At 32.2% G+C, this 17,110-nt stretch overlaps 1 protein-coding gene across 1 annotated transcript in view; it reads right to left on the bottom strand.

Annotated features, from left to right (window-relative positions):
• LOC106102086 (potassium/sodium hyperpolarization-activated cyclic nucleotide-gated channel 2-like) overlaps positions 1-17,110 on the bottom strand; it is a gene marked incomplete at its 5' end in the record, with an annotated part of 66,145 nt that overhangs the window by 4,203 nt on the left and 44,832 nt on the right. The window contains 3 exons of the mRNA XM_013281495.1: positions 3-112; positions 1,284-1,420; positions 1,804-1,967. Coding sequence (XP_013136949.1) covers positions 3-112; positions 1,284-1,420; positions 1,804-1,967 — 411 coding nt within the window. The remainder of the gene's footprint in view (positions 1-2; positions 113-1,283; positions 1,421-1,803; positions 1,968-17,110) is intronic.

Raw genomic sequence — 17,110 nt, 5'->3', positions numbered from 1 at the left:
ATCTGACGAGCCTCGAGAGGCGCAGCAGCCGCACCAGGGAGAGCAGCTTGGCCAGCCGCAGTATCCTGAGCGCGCGTCCCGCGTGGAGGATTTGAAAGCTTTCACTAAAGTCCTGTCAACATATCAAAAACCAGTTAAGTCCGCGGCGTACCTACCTCCTGATGCTCCAAAGAAGTCGGCATTTCTTCAGAGCACCGCATCTCGACGACGACAATACCTTTACAGATTATAGGTACGTGAAATAGACATGCAATGTTGCTGCCATTAATAGTCTCAGCCAAAGAAAAGTGCTCAAGCATTTAGTCAGATGCTTATGCATTAAAGTATAATCGATTAATTTACAATCTCGACTTCGTTGAACTATATTTTAAGTTAGTAAAAGCTGTTGTTCTATAATAAAGCTTTGAACAAAAACCAATTTATATAGAAATGTAAATCTTGTAAATATTTATCAAATTAAAAGCGTAGTTCTCTATATGTATAGTCATTAAATTATATAGAATATTACAATTTGGTCGTGTTTCATAACCATAAATAATAATTGTTAACGGACACCAGTGCCTGAATAACCTTTTAACCAAAAATAAATATAGATATATCCGAAGCCAAGAAACAATAAAATATGTATAAAAGCGTTGGCAAAAACATGCTTTGATTTATGAGAAGGAAAGATCCATTTTAGATAGTAAGAATTATGAACATATTAACACAGGACGTGCATAGATCATAAATTTAGAGAGGGATTTATAAGAAGAAAATAAAGATCGGTGCAAATAGAACAATGTACTTCTGAAAGTGGCCAGTGCACAAAGAATAAATGTGCATATAGAGACCATAATACGAAAGGGGTTAGCAGCCCATACAATCATTTCATGTATCCGACCGTAAGTTGATAAGGGTGATGGTATTAACTCTTGATTCATATGGGTTACTTATGTTTATCGTGCAGATAGAAGAAAGAAGGTGTAAATTACCAAAAAAAGAAGTAAAAGGTATGCGTTCGGATTCTTTTAAAAAGGAAACTAGAGTGCCAATCAAACCTTTACTTTGATAGACCCTTAAATAACACGACATCAACACGATGGCGCGTTGTACGTTCTCGTGGCAGTCGAATAGAAATCACAATGAGAAACAAAAACAATAATAATACAAATAAACCCAAAAACAAAATACAATGTTTGCTATAAACAAATGAAGACCCAAGCTGAAACAGAACATCAAAACATAAAAGACAGTTAAATCTATAGTAAAAGAAACACGGCCAAATTGCAACGTACGTTTACCTGATTGAAGATCAAGAAAATATAATCTAGTGGTATACTAGAGATGAGGTCCAGGAAGAACCACGTCCTTAAATAATGCTTTGCTATTAACTTGGGGTCTAATATCACTTGCTCCGCATTATCTTGCTGCATTATTCCTGAAAGTACAAACATTTATCTTTAAGACATTTCCTCAATTTTTTATCGAATTAAATTAAATTTTTGATTAATGAAAAATTCTTCACCATTAAAAAACTAGTTAGTGAGTAAAATAACTTTTGCCTAGCTTTTGCCACGACTCCGTTCACGTGCAATTTAGGAAAAAAACAAATCAATGTAGCCTATGTGTTCTTCTAGAATATGTTCTACATCTATGCCAAATTTCATCCAGATCCGTTCAGCCGTTTAGTCTACAAACATCCATCTATCCATTAACCTAAACTTTCGCATTTCTAGTATTAGTATTATTTATTTCATACACGTGAAGTTTTTGAGACAAGCAGTTTTTAAAGAGCAACAGCTAGCCTTAAATAAAACGTACCTGTTCTAAAATTAACAACAATATCTATAAGGAATATGGTGTCAGATAGACAGTTGAAGGCTATCCAACGTGTGCTGAGGTCGTCGTTGAAGAAGGAGATGGCAACAGGCAGGATGATGAGGTTCGCCACCAGTAGCAGCAGCATGCATAGATCCCAGTAGAATCTGAAAGCAATATAACCATAGTGTTAGATAAGATGTGATGTGATTTATCCAACTTAAGATAAAATACTATTATTTTTTAACAGATTACAAGTATGAACAAAGTTTTTAATGTAGAATATTTTATAGTTGAGCTGCAATATTTTCGAGATTCTCGCTCCGAGCGAGTTTTATTCCTCCGCTTAATACTTTAGAGTTTTGTTTTCTAGTAGTTGATAAAGTTTGTAGTTTCCAAAGCAATTCGCATTCATAAACATCGATAGAAACTTATAATGTTTTAAACTTAATTCTTTCAACAAAAAAAATTTCTAGTAAGTGTAGTTTCCAGTTCTCTGCATTTATTGATTTAATTTACGTAAAATACCTACGTCATACATGTTCAAAGAAAATTATTGGTACCTTCTATAGACACAAGTATTTGTTATTATTACAAGAATTTGGAAGTCATCACATATTAACTGGCTAAAGATGGAACAATCAACAAATCAAATATGTAGGGAAAACACCGCACACATTTGAACTATCGCACAACTGTTGTGTCATTGTCGATTGTTTGGCAGCAAATTCAACTGTTTAGTTGCACAACTAAAAATCGAGGATATGTGCACCTCTGTTGTGCGATAGTTTATTTTCAGGTTTCCGCACGTTATAAAGCTGAAAAGAAAACCTCATTGCTCCAATAAAATTGGTAGCTAAAATTCGTATGTTCGTCGGAACAATTATTGCTTTCCGGTGTTGTAATGTTTTTATTGGCTACAAATTAAATCTGCCTCTGAATTGAATTTCCCAACGCCTGATTGTGAATAAACGCATTTTTATTACGTTTCACATGTTATAACTTGCCTTGATTACTTTGCAACTAACATTTTAAATGTAAATATAACTGTAATAAAGTTTATTTTTTAATTTCGCTTCATTGGATTTCAATAACAAATAAACGTAATGTTATATTTTTAGAACTAGTATAACTTTTACTGGTTTTCTTAGTTTACATAGATTTTTATATTGTACGAAAGTTTGTTAAAACTATCCCTTTTATATAATTCATTTGGATGAGCTGCTGGAACTGACTGAGTATAAGAATAAAAATCAATGAAAATATTTGTACTAAAATATGAAATATGCATTAACTGTTGAGAAACATAAATTCTCATTGGTTTAATTAACCCTAATTCGATGCAGTCAACCATTGTGATGCATTATGCGTAAATGCACAATCATTTGCGACTAATGGCTACGTTTCAATCTCTTATCGCGGCATAGCTGCTTGTCCCATTAAACTACTAATAATACAACCATGAAACATTTGCCTCATTCACCTGCGATTTGTACATATGCTAGCTTTCGACTGCGTTCGGGTGAAATAAAAAAAAATAAAACAAAAGTAAGCAGCCTATGTGTTCTTCCACACTAACTAAATCTATGCCAAATTTTATTGAGATTCGTTTAGCAGTTTAGGCTACAAACTCTAATATACGAGTACATCCATCCAACTAAACTTTCACATTTATAAATTTAGTAAGATATATACACATACAAACAACATATAAGTCATCATCAAGTTAAGACTACATAATACTTCATTGCATCCTTTCTAGTAAGTAAGTAAGTTCTTCACTCGAAAATATAACATGTAAACAAAAAAAATAATAGCAAGTGTCTGAAGAGATATTTCAGTAGAACCCAACGGCTAAACGCATTAAATACATTCCGGTATCCTAATAGGCTATTACTTCTACATTAGATGTTTGATTATAGTCATTACTTACTTTTGGCTCGTGTTAGCAGATTTTTGAGCACATAGTAAGGTCCCTGGTATGTCATTAAATGGTTCATATAACTGACATAAAGAGCTGAATCGTGACCGCAATGCCCTAGACCCTGTTTCCTTATGAGTACAGGAAGTGTTTATATTTACTATCGCCATGTTTATACATTGATAACACATGTTTTGGTATACATAAGTGTCATGATGTATTGACATAATTATTTTGCAAATCAAGTTCTGTTTTGTGGCGATTTTAATGATTGAAATAATATTTAAATATCTATCTATATTCCATTGGAATTTTCCAAGTTCATTTCCACCTGCCACCGGAAGCGTTTATGTAGTGTCCGATAATAATTGTTACGGTTATATACGAGTAGTAGACAAGATATATTTAATGCAATCGGAGCAATAACTCAAATAATTTCCGTATCTAGCACGTGTCAAAGTTAATCTCAGTACGTGATATACGATTAGAATAACATATTTGAATATTGCTACGAAGATTTTATCGTTTGTTTCGATTGTCGAAACTGCTGTTTATATTTTATCACTATTTTTAATAACAATATGTTCTCGTACATGCGTTAAGCCAGTGATAACAAACGCTACTAGAAGTGACCAAATCGCATCAAATACATTATGCAATACTTTAACGCTACCTTATGTGAATTTTAATAGGTTATGTGGTAGATGACAAATACAATAAACACAGCTAACCACAGCTCATACCTAATATTGTGATTGTTTTAAAGTGAGTTTATACACGTGTCTACAATCCATATGGTATTTTATAAACAAGAGTTAGACTCCTTTTCCACTAAGACACTTTGTGATTGTTATTTCTATCACTATAACAGTCACAATATAATTCTTCTATACATAAAAATGGAGTGTCTGTTTTTAATATTAAAAAAAAAAAAATCCAGATTTCAAGAAGACGATGTATATGCGTTGCTGATAACAAAAATCGCAATTAATATTTTTTTGTTTGACTTTCACTGAAGAGTAGCTGACATAGACGGGCATATTATAGGCTACTTTGTTAACTTAACATTTCGTGGACGAAGTCGCGAGCAACAGCTAGTTGACAATAAAACTATCAATAGTGAAATCGAAAAACATATCGCAACACGAGAAATTAATGATATTAATTAATTTCCGTTCGCGTCCGGGTTAAATTAGTGAACACGCGCAGTGACCCGTGGCGTTGGCGCATCGCTAATGAATCAATACGAACAATAAATATTACGCTCCAGTATTACACTGACATAATGCTCTTTACTATTAATCTCGGTAATCCGCCAATTATACTTTGAAACATGTAATAGTTTAATTACTCTCCATTAATAATAATTTAGCTAATTTTAGGACAAAGATGAATGTAAAATATAACTAATTTCAGATTGGATTTTGATTTTAACATGAATACTAACAATTTTAACCTTTTTCATCTATACATATAATAAAATTGTCTGTTTGTAATAACAGAAAAAATTCAGATTTCAGGAAGATGGTGTATTTGCGATGCTAATAACGATAATTGTAATTAAAATTTTCTTGTCTGTTTGTTTGTGTGTAAGCCGCATTTGTTCCGGGTAATCTCCGAAACGGCTGGGACGATTTCGACAGGATTTTCACTGAAGGGTACCTGACATAGACGGGCATATTATAGCCCACATTTTTTTAAATTTCGAACTGACAAGATGGCGTAACGGATAGTCCAAATATGTGCTACCGAAGTGTGCGTGCAACAGCTCGTTTATATAATTCAATATTGAAACTGTACATATTCGTAACTAGGGAAAGGATTATGGGGTTGGATTCTTCAAGCGATTTTATGTACGGCGAATTTAATATCACAGAGTAATATGTACACGTGTTCCGTCGATTTGTTGTGAAATATCAAGTTTTCCTGGTTTGATTACTGTTTGCGTAAATACCAATAATATGATTGGAACATTTGTTCACAATGGAAATTCCTTTCCCTGTTACATCTTACTCTTACTAATATCATAAATGCAAAAGTTTAGATGGATGGATGGATGGTTTGTTAGAGTTTGTAGCCTAAACCGCTGAACGGATTTCGATGAAATTTTGCATAGATGTAGAGAATAGTCTGGAAGAACACATAGGCTATTTGCATTTGTTTTAATTAATTCCGCGCGGGCGGAGTTGCGAGCGAAAGCTAGTTTAGCATATATCTGTAACATTTTGATTGCTTTTTGTAAATTTTTATACTACATCTACACTAAAATGTGGCCTTAGTGATCACTTAACATATCTGAGTACAAGAGTTACACTTAACATTTAAGAGCGAACACCGTAGACTAAACTATCGCACAACTGACTTGTCTCTCTTTGATTCCTATGAACTTATTTAGATGCGCACACTACTCGGTTTTTAGTTGTGCAACTAAACAGTTGAATTGGCTGCGAAATAATCGACAATATACAATCGCACAACTGTTGTGCGATACATTAGTTAAGGGTGTGCGCCTGCTCTTAGGCCATACTTATCGTCATCATCCTGCCCTTAGATGTACGTAGTGTGTATCTCCATACATCTGTCTCTGAATTCATTCATTCATTCATTCATTCACTCATTCCCCACTTATGCGTATCCTCTTTTCCATCCATGCCTTCTTCAATCTTACTCTATCTTTGTAGCCATCCACATTCAATTTCATTACTTGTTTGTTTGTATTAGTATTTTTAAGTATTTGTAAGTTAAAACGGAAAAGCAATCCATCATTCATAGAGGGTATTACCAATTGTATACTAAGATTTTGCATATAAATAAGCAAAACTGTATAATACCAGGTTGATTAATTACTCATAATGACTATATGTTTTCCCGTGTAGAAAATAACTATACATTATACTTTTAATATAATAAATATACATAAATGACTTGTACGAGTATTACATAACATAGTCACCTAGTTGTTTATAATTCTTGACAGTTTGAAATGATATTTCTGCGCTATTTTATTATGAGCTTTATCGAGATTCACATCATAAGTCGTCACAATATAAAACATTATAGTGTAATAACAGACATGATGTAATTACTATGCCTACAATAGCTTGCACAAACACCTGGGACGAATGTTCTATGCAGTCTTTTGTTAGACCCGTCTTTGTTAATAATACTATAATCCAAGGTCTGACGTGACGAATTTAAAATTACAATATACTAGATGTTGCTTGTGTCTTCGTCTGCGTGTAATTAAAAATAGTCAAAGACAGCCTTTGTTATTCACTGATTACGTAGCTTTAATGGTGAAAGAATTTTTAAAATCGGTCAACTAGTTTTTGAGTTATTTCAATATATACAAAAATTCAAATCCTTCATCTTTATTATATTAGTAATAACTTACTGTATACTCGATAGCTTAAATATAAATATTCGTAATACGGTTGAGATCTCTTGTTGCCAATTTGCCACATCCAATGCATTGATTTGACATTTATAAAAAGGTTAGAGGTTCGAGAGCAGTGCCGTGGGTGTACGAGATTGTTTCGCAACACTCAGATCCGAAAACTAAACTATGTGGGGCTGATATTTTATTCAAGTTTGGATCAAAGAAGAAATTTGCTCACGTACATATAACTTTTTTTATAATACAGTCAGGTTAGAATTTAATATCTTAGAATTAAGCAATATTAGTTAGTATTACTAGTAGTAGTTACATTGTTTTGGTTTAAAACAATATAGAAAAAAATCTAACTTCGATTTATTTTGTTGCTACGTTATATCTTTAACGAGCTGTTGCTCCCAACTTCGTCCGAGTGAAATTAGAAGAAGTTAAATGCAACCTACTTTATAATACATATTATAGTTATTCAGTGGTTATATACCCTTTTAATGGTGCAAGATTTTTTTCAATCTGCAGTAGTTTTTAAGTTACTTCAATACAATAATCCAAAAATGTAAATCTTCACTTTTTATATTAGTACAGATAAAGTGGACTCTGTAATATATTAATTTGTATATTGTCAGTGTCCTTAGATTGGTAATGCACGAAAAAATATGTTCATTGTGTCAAGAATATCAAATAACTGATGTATTCAAGAGCGGAAAGCGATAGGTCACGTTTTTGTCCGAGACGACAATACGAGAGCACTCCGTCGGGTCTTGGAAATGTTTGTTGTCAATATGGGTGATTTGATACTTCTGTCAATTTTTATTTACGCTAAACATGTATTAGAGCTAGTGTTAAGGTTCATTAAATTTAGTTTTTTAAGCCACCAACTGTTTAGTGTTTGTGTAAAAGATCTGCGTCCAACAATTATGAAAGTAATGATGATTTTATATAAGTAACTAGCCGTTGCTCGCGACTTTACTTAAGTGAAATAGTAAAAATATAGCCTATGTTACAGTGTTAACATAACTTTTTACTGGTGCAAGTATTTTTGATATCGGTCCAGTAGTTTTTGAGTTATTTCAATACAAGCAAAAATCTAAAAATACAAAACTTTCATCTTTATAATATAAGTATAGATAGAGATACAGAAGTATAGAAGTATAGATAAAGATTATCTAAATGTGAAAATTATATTTCATTGTTGAGTCCAATTACATTTTTATTAAAGCCAACCTTTGGCTCTCCAAATTTGAACTGAGACGGAGAAAAGTTACGAGCGATATTTCTTACTTTTATTATAATGTACAGAATTCAAAATCAATTGATATGAAATCATTATTTATTGTTGATTATGAATCTGTCATTCGGATTACAGTTTACATATCGGCGTCGTGGGAGAGCGCGCCTGTTGTAGGTAAGGATCACATTTCGTCAGTAAATCCTTTTGTTTGACTGTCACTTTAGATATTCAAAGGTTTTATTCGTTTCACTCTGTTTGGGTGAATACAATAACGCTACCTTCAAGATATGACAATACAGGGTAGGGTCTAATGCCCTTATCAAAGTCTTTTGTTAACTGATGACCAACAGAAACCGTATTTTCTGTAGCCATTATATAATTACTTATGATTGACTTTTTTATTGTTTTTTTTTCTGTAGAGAATTTTGAAGATTGATTTTCTGAAAACATTTGACATGTAAACACTATAAAATAAATGTGTAGGTTGTAAAGTCTTAAGAACAGCTGAAAATCACATACACTGCTATAAAATAAATGTTGTTCATAAAGCAAATGGTACGATTTACCTGTGCGCCATTGCGGTAATGTGAAAAAACTTTTTTCCCTCTATTTTATCGTCGTAACAGAAAAAACCGACACATATACTAAAGTTGACAAATTGTCCTCGAAGAAATATTTTTTTGTTTCCAGCAACTTTTTAGAACTAATACTCGCACGTCCCTTTGTTCTGGATCCCGGATTAAAGAAGGGTAGGTACTAATTCTTCTAACTAGGTCATATTATGGTAAAGTAATACAAATGCATAACAACAATATTATAGCAATTTTCAATGCTTTTTCAAGTCCATCATTACATATTCCTTGCAGTCGAAGTTTTCATTTATGAATTACAAGAAAAAGTGTTACGTTATGTGTTTTTTTTTTTACATTTTAATTACTACGTTTATTTTGGCTTTCTGTTTTGTTTCTTCTGTGTAGAATAAGGCCTGGATGACTGTAAACTCTCTCGCATTAAAAGACCGCTGGATAGGAAGTTCGGGGTCTTTGAATTGCGTGAAAATGTCCTCTTTAATATTTATGTCCTCAACAGTAATCGTGGTAATGTGGCAAAGAGGAGGAAACGGGATGTTCGCATCCTGTCGAAGCATCTTACCTCCGGTTTCTAAAACCGGTCTTATTGTGACAATAAACGGAACGTTAACCGAATTACACTGACCCCAAGGGACAGCTAAAACGATCTGGGTACAGTAAAGGACATTCATTTCCTACCCAATGCAATAAGGTTGAAAATTTTCCAAAGCAATATACAAAGATGGTAAATTATAGCTCTAATGGTTTAGTCCGCAGTGCGATATTCGATTCTACACGAATAGATTTCTTGGATTGTACACTGGCATTATTAGTTGGATATTTTAGATCCGTTTACAATTTACATAATGGAACAAAGCTTGTTTCCGCAACGGATAACACAACGGTTACCAACAATATTATGTCTGCGGAAATGTAAGCAAACATACGAGCTAGTTGCGAGCGTTTATAATGTTTAATGCTGAGGTTACGGCTGGATAACTGAAATTAATGGTGCTGTAATTTTCACATTTACTGTGTGTTCTAACTGCCGAAACACCTGTATGGAGAATATTTTTATCTGTGTCTATTTAGAAGAGAATAAAAGAGATGTCAATATACGAAAGTGCGAGCTTTAAGACAATGAAAACATACTGTTAGAAATTGTACAAATAAACTCTGTTTATTGTACATATTTCTCTGATCACAGATTTAAGTATCTATTTATAACTAGTACAGATGTTGTCTTCAGTTAGTCTCTAAATGTATCAAATTACTAAAAGGGGTTTGTGCACCGTGGTATTTCCAGTCAAGGCAAAATGGTTATCTCTACAAATCCCAGTCTGTAACATTTCTAGTAATGTTTTCAATTTATACATGTAAAATGGTAGTTACATGCTAAATAATACAGTTAATTCTAAAACTACCGTATGTTTTTATCTGCTATGCAGACTAATACAACCACTTATATTTCCAAATTAAAGGTCATTTGAACAAAAATTCCAAAAACAAAAATAAACTGCTATAGCAGTCGTGGTTACTTAACGATGCTGTAAAAACACTAACATAACAACTAATTCAACAAAATTGACTTTTAGTGTGTTTTCTTTACCATGGATTTTCGATTGCAGTGACATTAGGCTTTAGATGTACGATTATTTATATAGTTTACATTCCCTTTGATAAATAGGAGACAACAAATGTCAATACAATTTAATAAACGTAATTACTTACTTCTATATAAAATTTGTCTACAACCGTGATTATCAAATTAATTTGGACCCTTAAATGTTCACACAGGGGTCTCTAGGTGTCCTGACGGGTGTTCAAATAGCTAGAAACATAATTGGAAGTCCAAGAGTTGTAAATATCCACGACAATATTCTCTTGTTTCGAAAACTGTAGACTCATGTCAGATGCGCTTGTTTCAAAACTTTAATTTTTTTAGTACATATGTCATTTGAATAATTTATATTCTTCAGGACCCTCTGGCTGTGAAATTGGTCCACGAATCAAAGTTTGGGAACTTCTGGTCGACACTGTATGGTTGAGACGTTTTGTTAAACCTGATTGTTTTTGAACAGTTTTCTTCTTTGTTAGCAATTACTAAAAAAAGTAAATACCTGAGGAAGACAATAATGAAATGCTAAGAAGGTTTTTATTTCATGACGTTGAAATGCACTCGTACATATTCTCAAGACGTGTTTCCTTTCTTGTATTAATTGTGATGACTTAGTTAAAATGCAGTACAATAACTATATAAAATTAATAAAATAAAAAATCATTAATATTTATGTCAGTACGATTATTTAAATAATGCAAAATATATTCCATACTTTAAAATTAAATTTAATAAGGACCTTATAAGTATAAGATTATCTTTTAATTTTAACGTTTTTGGGATCTTTATCGTAAGTTTATAATATAATTGAGTGGAGTGGGTGTATTGAAGTGAAGAGTTTTGGCGTTGGCAAACGTTGGAGAGGGCTTCAGAAGAAAGCTCGGAGGTAGCCACTTCAGGAGGGACGACGCCACCTCAGCGGTCCCTCCCACTTAACCTCATGCCATTGTTTTAATGTTCAAGGCTGCCGCGTTGTTTACACGGCAGAAATAAAACTGTACATACAAAAGGCGCTATGAATAATCTTAGCTCATATTCCCGGCTAATGTTGCAAGGCGAAACGTGACCGACTATACCAACAATGGTTTTTTTTAAATAAAATGTGCACGTTTGAGATCATACGAATCTTATGCTATGAGACATCTTACACACATTTTTTGTACAGATATAACAAAAAATCTATTGTAACAAATTTAATTACTGTGTGCATTACAACTTGCTTAATGCGCTCTCCTGTAAAATTTGCTTTTTACAGATACTGAAGTTTATGTAGAGACCGTAGCTACGATCGACGGATGAGGATAGACCGATTTTTGTATTATTTGGAATGGAAATAACGACAAGTTTATAATTTACGCTATTAACTATTTAAATGTAGAAGAGAATAACTTTAAACCATGTTTTCTGAAATAAAATAAAATTGGTTTAACTATAATGTTTGTTTTGTTGGTGTTAATAAGTTATTTTCGTATAATAACTGTACCCTAAAAGGTATTTGCTTTCAACTGAACATTTCACACATTGTAGCAAATAAATCGTATCACAATAGTTTTCCGCTATAGTCGTGATTTTCAAATTTAGTGCAAGTTAAGTTTGACAAAAAAAAAAGGGAAAACACGACTATATAATTCTGCATATAAATAAAATTGTTCTGCAAAGGAGATTTTTATCACGCGCAAAAATTTTATTACAACAACTGTTTTTAATCAATAATTTTAACATAATATAATTTAAATTGTGCGTTTTAGAATAAATAGAAATTTCATACTGATAAACTAAGTAAGGTTAATTGGCGCGGACGGAAACTTCTCTAGTTATAAAACTTAACAATTTTTTAATTCGTTTCGTATTAACTTTAAATGTATTTAATTTTATACTACATATTATTATAATTGCGTCTGTGTATAGCGATGTTTGAAATAAGGCCTTACGACATAGTTTGGACTAATGGTGTTTCAATCGACGTCACTTGCCGCCATATGTTTGTCAACAAGAATGATATTTTAAAGGACGTTTTTATAACCTTCTAAACTATTCAAAATTTGTCACTTTAATTTATATTGAAAAGGCAATCTTATTACTTTCATACAGTCTTAAATATTATGCTCCTTACTTTAGCGTTACGTAATTCACTTTTATAGCAATTCAAAAATCTTAGTTTATCTTTATTGACATCAATTCGTTGTTTTCCAAATCAAATCCAATTGTAATTCACGCCGTGCTATTTCTCAGTATAGTTACATATGGCCATTGTTACTATGTTTATAGTTTTGACGTGCCGCGACAATCTTTGCCTAATTTACATTAACTTGTGTTTAAATCTAAAAAATGCAAACACGTGATGTAACTTGAAATGAATAATTACTTTAAAATTCTGTGGTAGCTTTTCTTTTGAAAATAGTTTCATACATATCTTCATACATAGCCTATGTGTCTTTCTAGACTATCCTGTACATCCGAAATCTATTCAGCCTTTTAAGCTACAAACTCTAACAAACATCCATCCATCCATCTAAACTTTCACATTTATAATATTAGTAAGATTTTCACTTTAAACCAAAACTTGTAAACTATTTCTGGAAATTTAAAAAAATTGCAACGTATGGAAACTATAACCAAAAATTCCTGCAAGTACGTGACAACCCTTAGCACATATAAATGTTAGTTACAAATCGAATACCATTATGGCGTAATCTCTCTGTGCATTATACATGTGTTCCAATATTAATCCTTTTCCAAATCTGCTCCAATGATTGGTAATTCACTGGAAACAAGCAATTTTGAATATGCCGAAATTAACTACTGCATAATATATATTTTGAATTCATTAATTAGAGATAGAGAAAGAGAGAGATAGAGACTAAAATTAGGTGTCTAAAGGCACTCATTATCAAAACGCGAAATTGCTTCCACTTCACGCTTGTCTTTTATGTGGTCGTGGTATTGCACCAGGAGAGTCTCTGTACCAATGTTAATACCATTCCAAAGTTCATTCATTAAGATTATTTGAAATTGTAAGGACGTGTTAGAAGACGTTATTAATACGGTGCATGTTAATTAAATGAATCATCATTTTGTAAGTTGCATGATGTAATTAATGAATGTACCATGTATGCCACCATTCTAATAAGACAAAGAGTTTTTTTCTTTATTTAGGGACTGGTTCCTTAGAACATGTCAGTCCCACAAAGAGTTTAAAAACGAAAGTTATTTTAAAAAGAAGACACATACAAAAACAGTCACTTAGTTATTTATTTTATTTTGTGTATGACAATTGTACAATTCATGTTAAAAATAAAAATTGATAATTCAACAAGGTAAAATTCTGATCAGATTTTTATTTTCAGACTAGTTAATAGAAAGTTAGAAGTTAGTTATAGTTAACTTATCAATTTTATAATATTCCAACATTTAAAGGACCTTTACAACTAGTTTTACACGTGACTATACTCTCTTCTCGTTTCTAATTAGGGCATGACCTTGCCTTAATATTAAATAGAAGCTACAGAAGGAAATTGCGATATCAATATTTAAACGCCTACGCTACGTACGAGTACTTTCAACGTTAGTTCCCGAAATATCTGACCCCTAACAGCCTCACTGTTTTATTAAGGTCTACCTTTCTATAGAATCCAGTAGTACAAAGATTAGACCTCTACAGATGAACATTTAAATATGTACTTTATCTAAAAGCTGGAAAAGTTCATCACATAACTACATTTCTATCAATTTTTCCTTCCTAAGTTAATTGCCTTAATCATATAAAACATAAATCGAGTTATACACACATTGTAATAAATAACATCAATAAAGCAAGAAGTTTTACTTATGATTCCGAACGACTTATAGTTCATTACGTGTACGATACCTATCTATTTTATCGCCTGTATTACTGTTGTAGTTCTTAATTAAAACTTTCTCTACAACTGGCCATAAAATGTCGGAAGAGCGCCGATATAGAAACTACGAGTTCTCTTTTAGCGTTTCTTTACTTACTTTCAATGATACAAGTTAGACTAATTATTAAAAATGAATATTCTAATCAACAATTAGACCCGATTCCCATGCCTTTAAATTTTCTGGTTCAAGCGCATGATGTTACATTTTTTCTTAAGTTTTAATTTTATTTTCAGAGTGTCACCGAAATTTAACATTCTAAGAAAGACAACCGAAATGCATAAATCCTTTTTAAGTTTAAATATAAAATTTCAAAGATCAAGTAGAAAATAAAAGCATATTTTTAATTTAAATCAATGCAAAGTAGAAGAATTGCTGCTAATATTTAAGGCGGTCGTGAAAGATGCTTAAAGCTAACGTAACCTTTGTAAGCGTATGTAATAATGTAGCTAGGAACGAACGCTGGGACGGAACAAGAAAGTCAATACAAAGGAGTTCGTGCAATATTGAATATTAAAGCCAAGAGGAAATTGTTATTCATGTCTTGATAATATCTGTACAATAATAAATCTACGACTTTTCGTTTGCAAAGCTTTGTAGGAACGGTTTTCACAACATAAAAGATTATGAAACTCGAATGAAATCGAAATTATTAAAAACCAGCTGTCGCCCGCAAACTTCGTTAGCGCAAATTTGGACCACCCTTTATGCCATTTTGACAACGCGAAATTAAAAAAGTAGCCTCTAATATGCCTATAATATGTCTTGCTACCCTCCAGTGAAAGCCCCGTCGATATCGGCCCAGCCGTTTCGGAGGTTAACCGGAACAAACGCGGCTTGCGGACAGACATACAGACAAAAAGATTTTAAATACGATTTTCTTTATCGGCAACGCAAATACATCATCTTCCTGAAAACTGGAATTATTATTTTGATATTACATACAGACACTCAAATTGTATTATATGTATAGATAGATATAAATGATTAGAGACGTATTAACAACGCGTTTTTTTGTGATAGTTTTTTTTCATGTCTTGTAACATACAATGAAAACAAATATGGTCTGTGGGTAGAACGTATCTCGTTACAAACATATCTTATAGTCGTTTACAGCTGGCAATGTGTCATCAATCATACAACGCGGTTTCTTTACAGCGTAAACACGAGAATCTAATCTTCATGAGTCAATTGATCGTTTTATCTATCCTTATTTCGTTTCCATATTTAATTGTTGACCGCAATGTTCAAACAATCCAAATTTTACGAGCATGCTAAATGATATTTGTGGCGCTAAAATATCTTACACATTAGTGTCAATGTTTACATTAACAGAGGATTGAACTACCCAAATATCTGTGCATAGACGTGTTATCTCACAATTTTTCAAAAATATTGAGAAAGGTGGCAATATTTTTAAATGAGCGAGTCGAAGGAAGATTTCTAGGGCTAAGTTTATTTGTGTAATTGGAATTATATGAATTGATAATTAAAAAAAATAGAAAGAAAACTTAAATATAAGATTTCCTAAAAGATAGAGTATAAAAATCTTTCTGGAAAATTTTATGATAATCAGTCAAATAGTAATTTGCCGAGTTCAATAATTTAACTGTAACATAGATATTAAAACGGAACTAACCTAAAAATAGTGCGTCCTAAAATCGATCACGCATTTCGATCGAAGATCAAATTTATTGTAAATGCGACATGACCGCAAATATATTACAAGGTCTTTTTATAATGTCTGGGGGACAGAGAGACGGCGTCGGTAATTGAGATTTCACGTGGACAGACACGTGTAATTTTGCAATAGATAATGCTATATGTTACATTTAATATTTACAACTATCAATTAATTAAAAAAATTATGGACTATTCGTAAACAGCAAGAGAACTTTAATTAAAGTTATACGTACCAAAAGACACACGCTTCAAGTTTATTTAGCACACATAGTAAAAATTACGTGATATATTAGTAAATTTTCACATATGCCTATTGTTTTTCTTTTAAAAAAATGATAAAGGCCTACCTTTTATTATTTTTGAAGCACTCTAAAAGCGTAGAAAGTCGATTAGAAATAAACCACATCACTGCGCACTACGATTTGAATGATTGATCGATTTTTTTTCTAATAATTCACAATAGCCTTGATGTTGACTTAACAAAAAGTCAATGGTAGATAATTAAAACAAATAAAAACGTAGTTTACATTAAACGAAACTATAATTATCAATTACGGGGTATTTATTCCATTGAATCATTATATAAAAATGCGTTAATCAATAGAAAAGATATTTTAAATATTTCAGATTGTTTAAAAACATAAATTGTATAAAACATACTAGCTTTCTCCCGTGACGCCGTCTGCGTGGTATTAAAAAAACAAAAGAAAGTACCCTATGTGTTCTTCTAGAATATCCTCTACATCTATACCAACTGCAACTACATATATACCAATCTAAACTTTCGCATTTATAATATCAGTATGATTAGTAGATATTGTATAAGATGACAATGTATTCTGGTAATCGCTTTGACACTGGAGTCTTGATTAAGATTTCCATGAAATCCATACAAACAACAAAATGTTTACGATAAAGATACTGAGTAGTAAATTGGAACAAGTGGAACATGCGTAACTCATTCGGCAGGCAAATTTATTGGAAATATTCAAGCGATGAA

This window comes from Papilio polytes, unplaced genomic scaffold (genome assembly GCF_000836215.1).
Source record: "Papilio polytes unplaced genomic scaffold, Ppol_1.0 DF823923.1, whole genome shotgun sequence".
In the NCBI taxonomy this organism is placed as follows: Eukaryota; Metazoa; Arthropoda; class Insecta; order Lepidoptera; family Papilionidae; genus Papilio; species Papilio polytes.
This window is presented reverse-complemented; position numbering and strand designations above follow the sequence as displayed.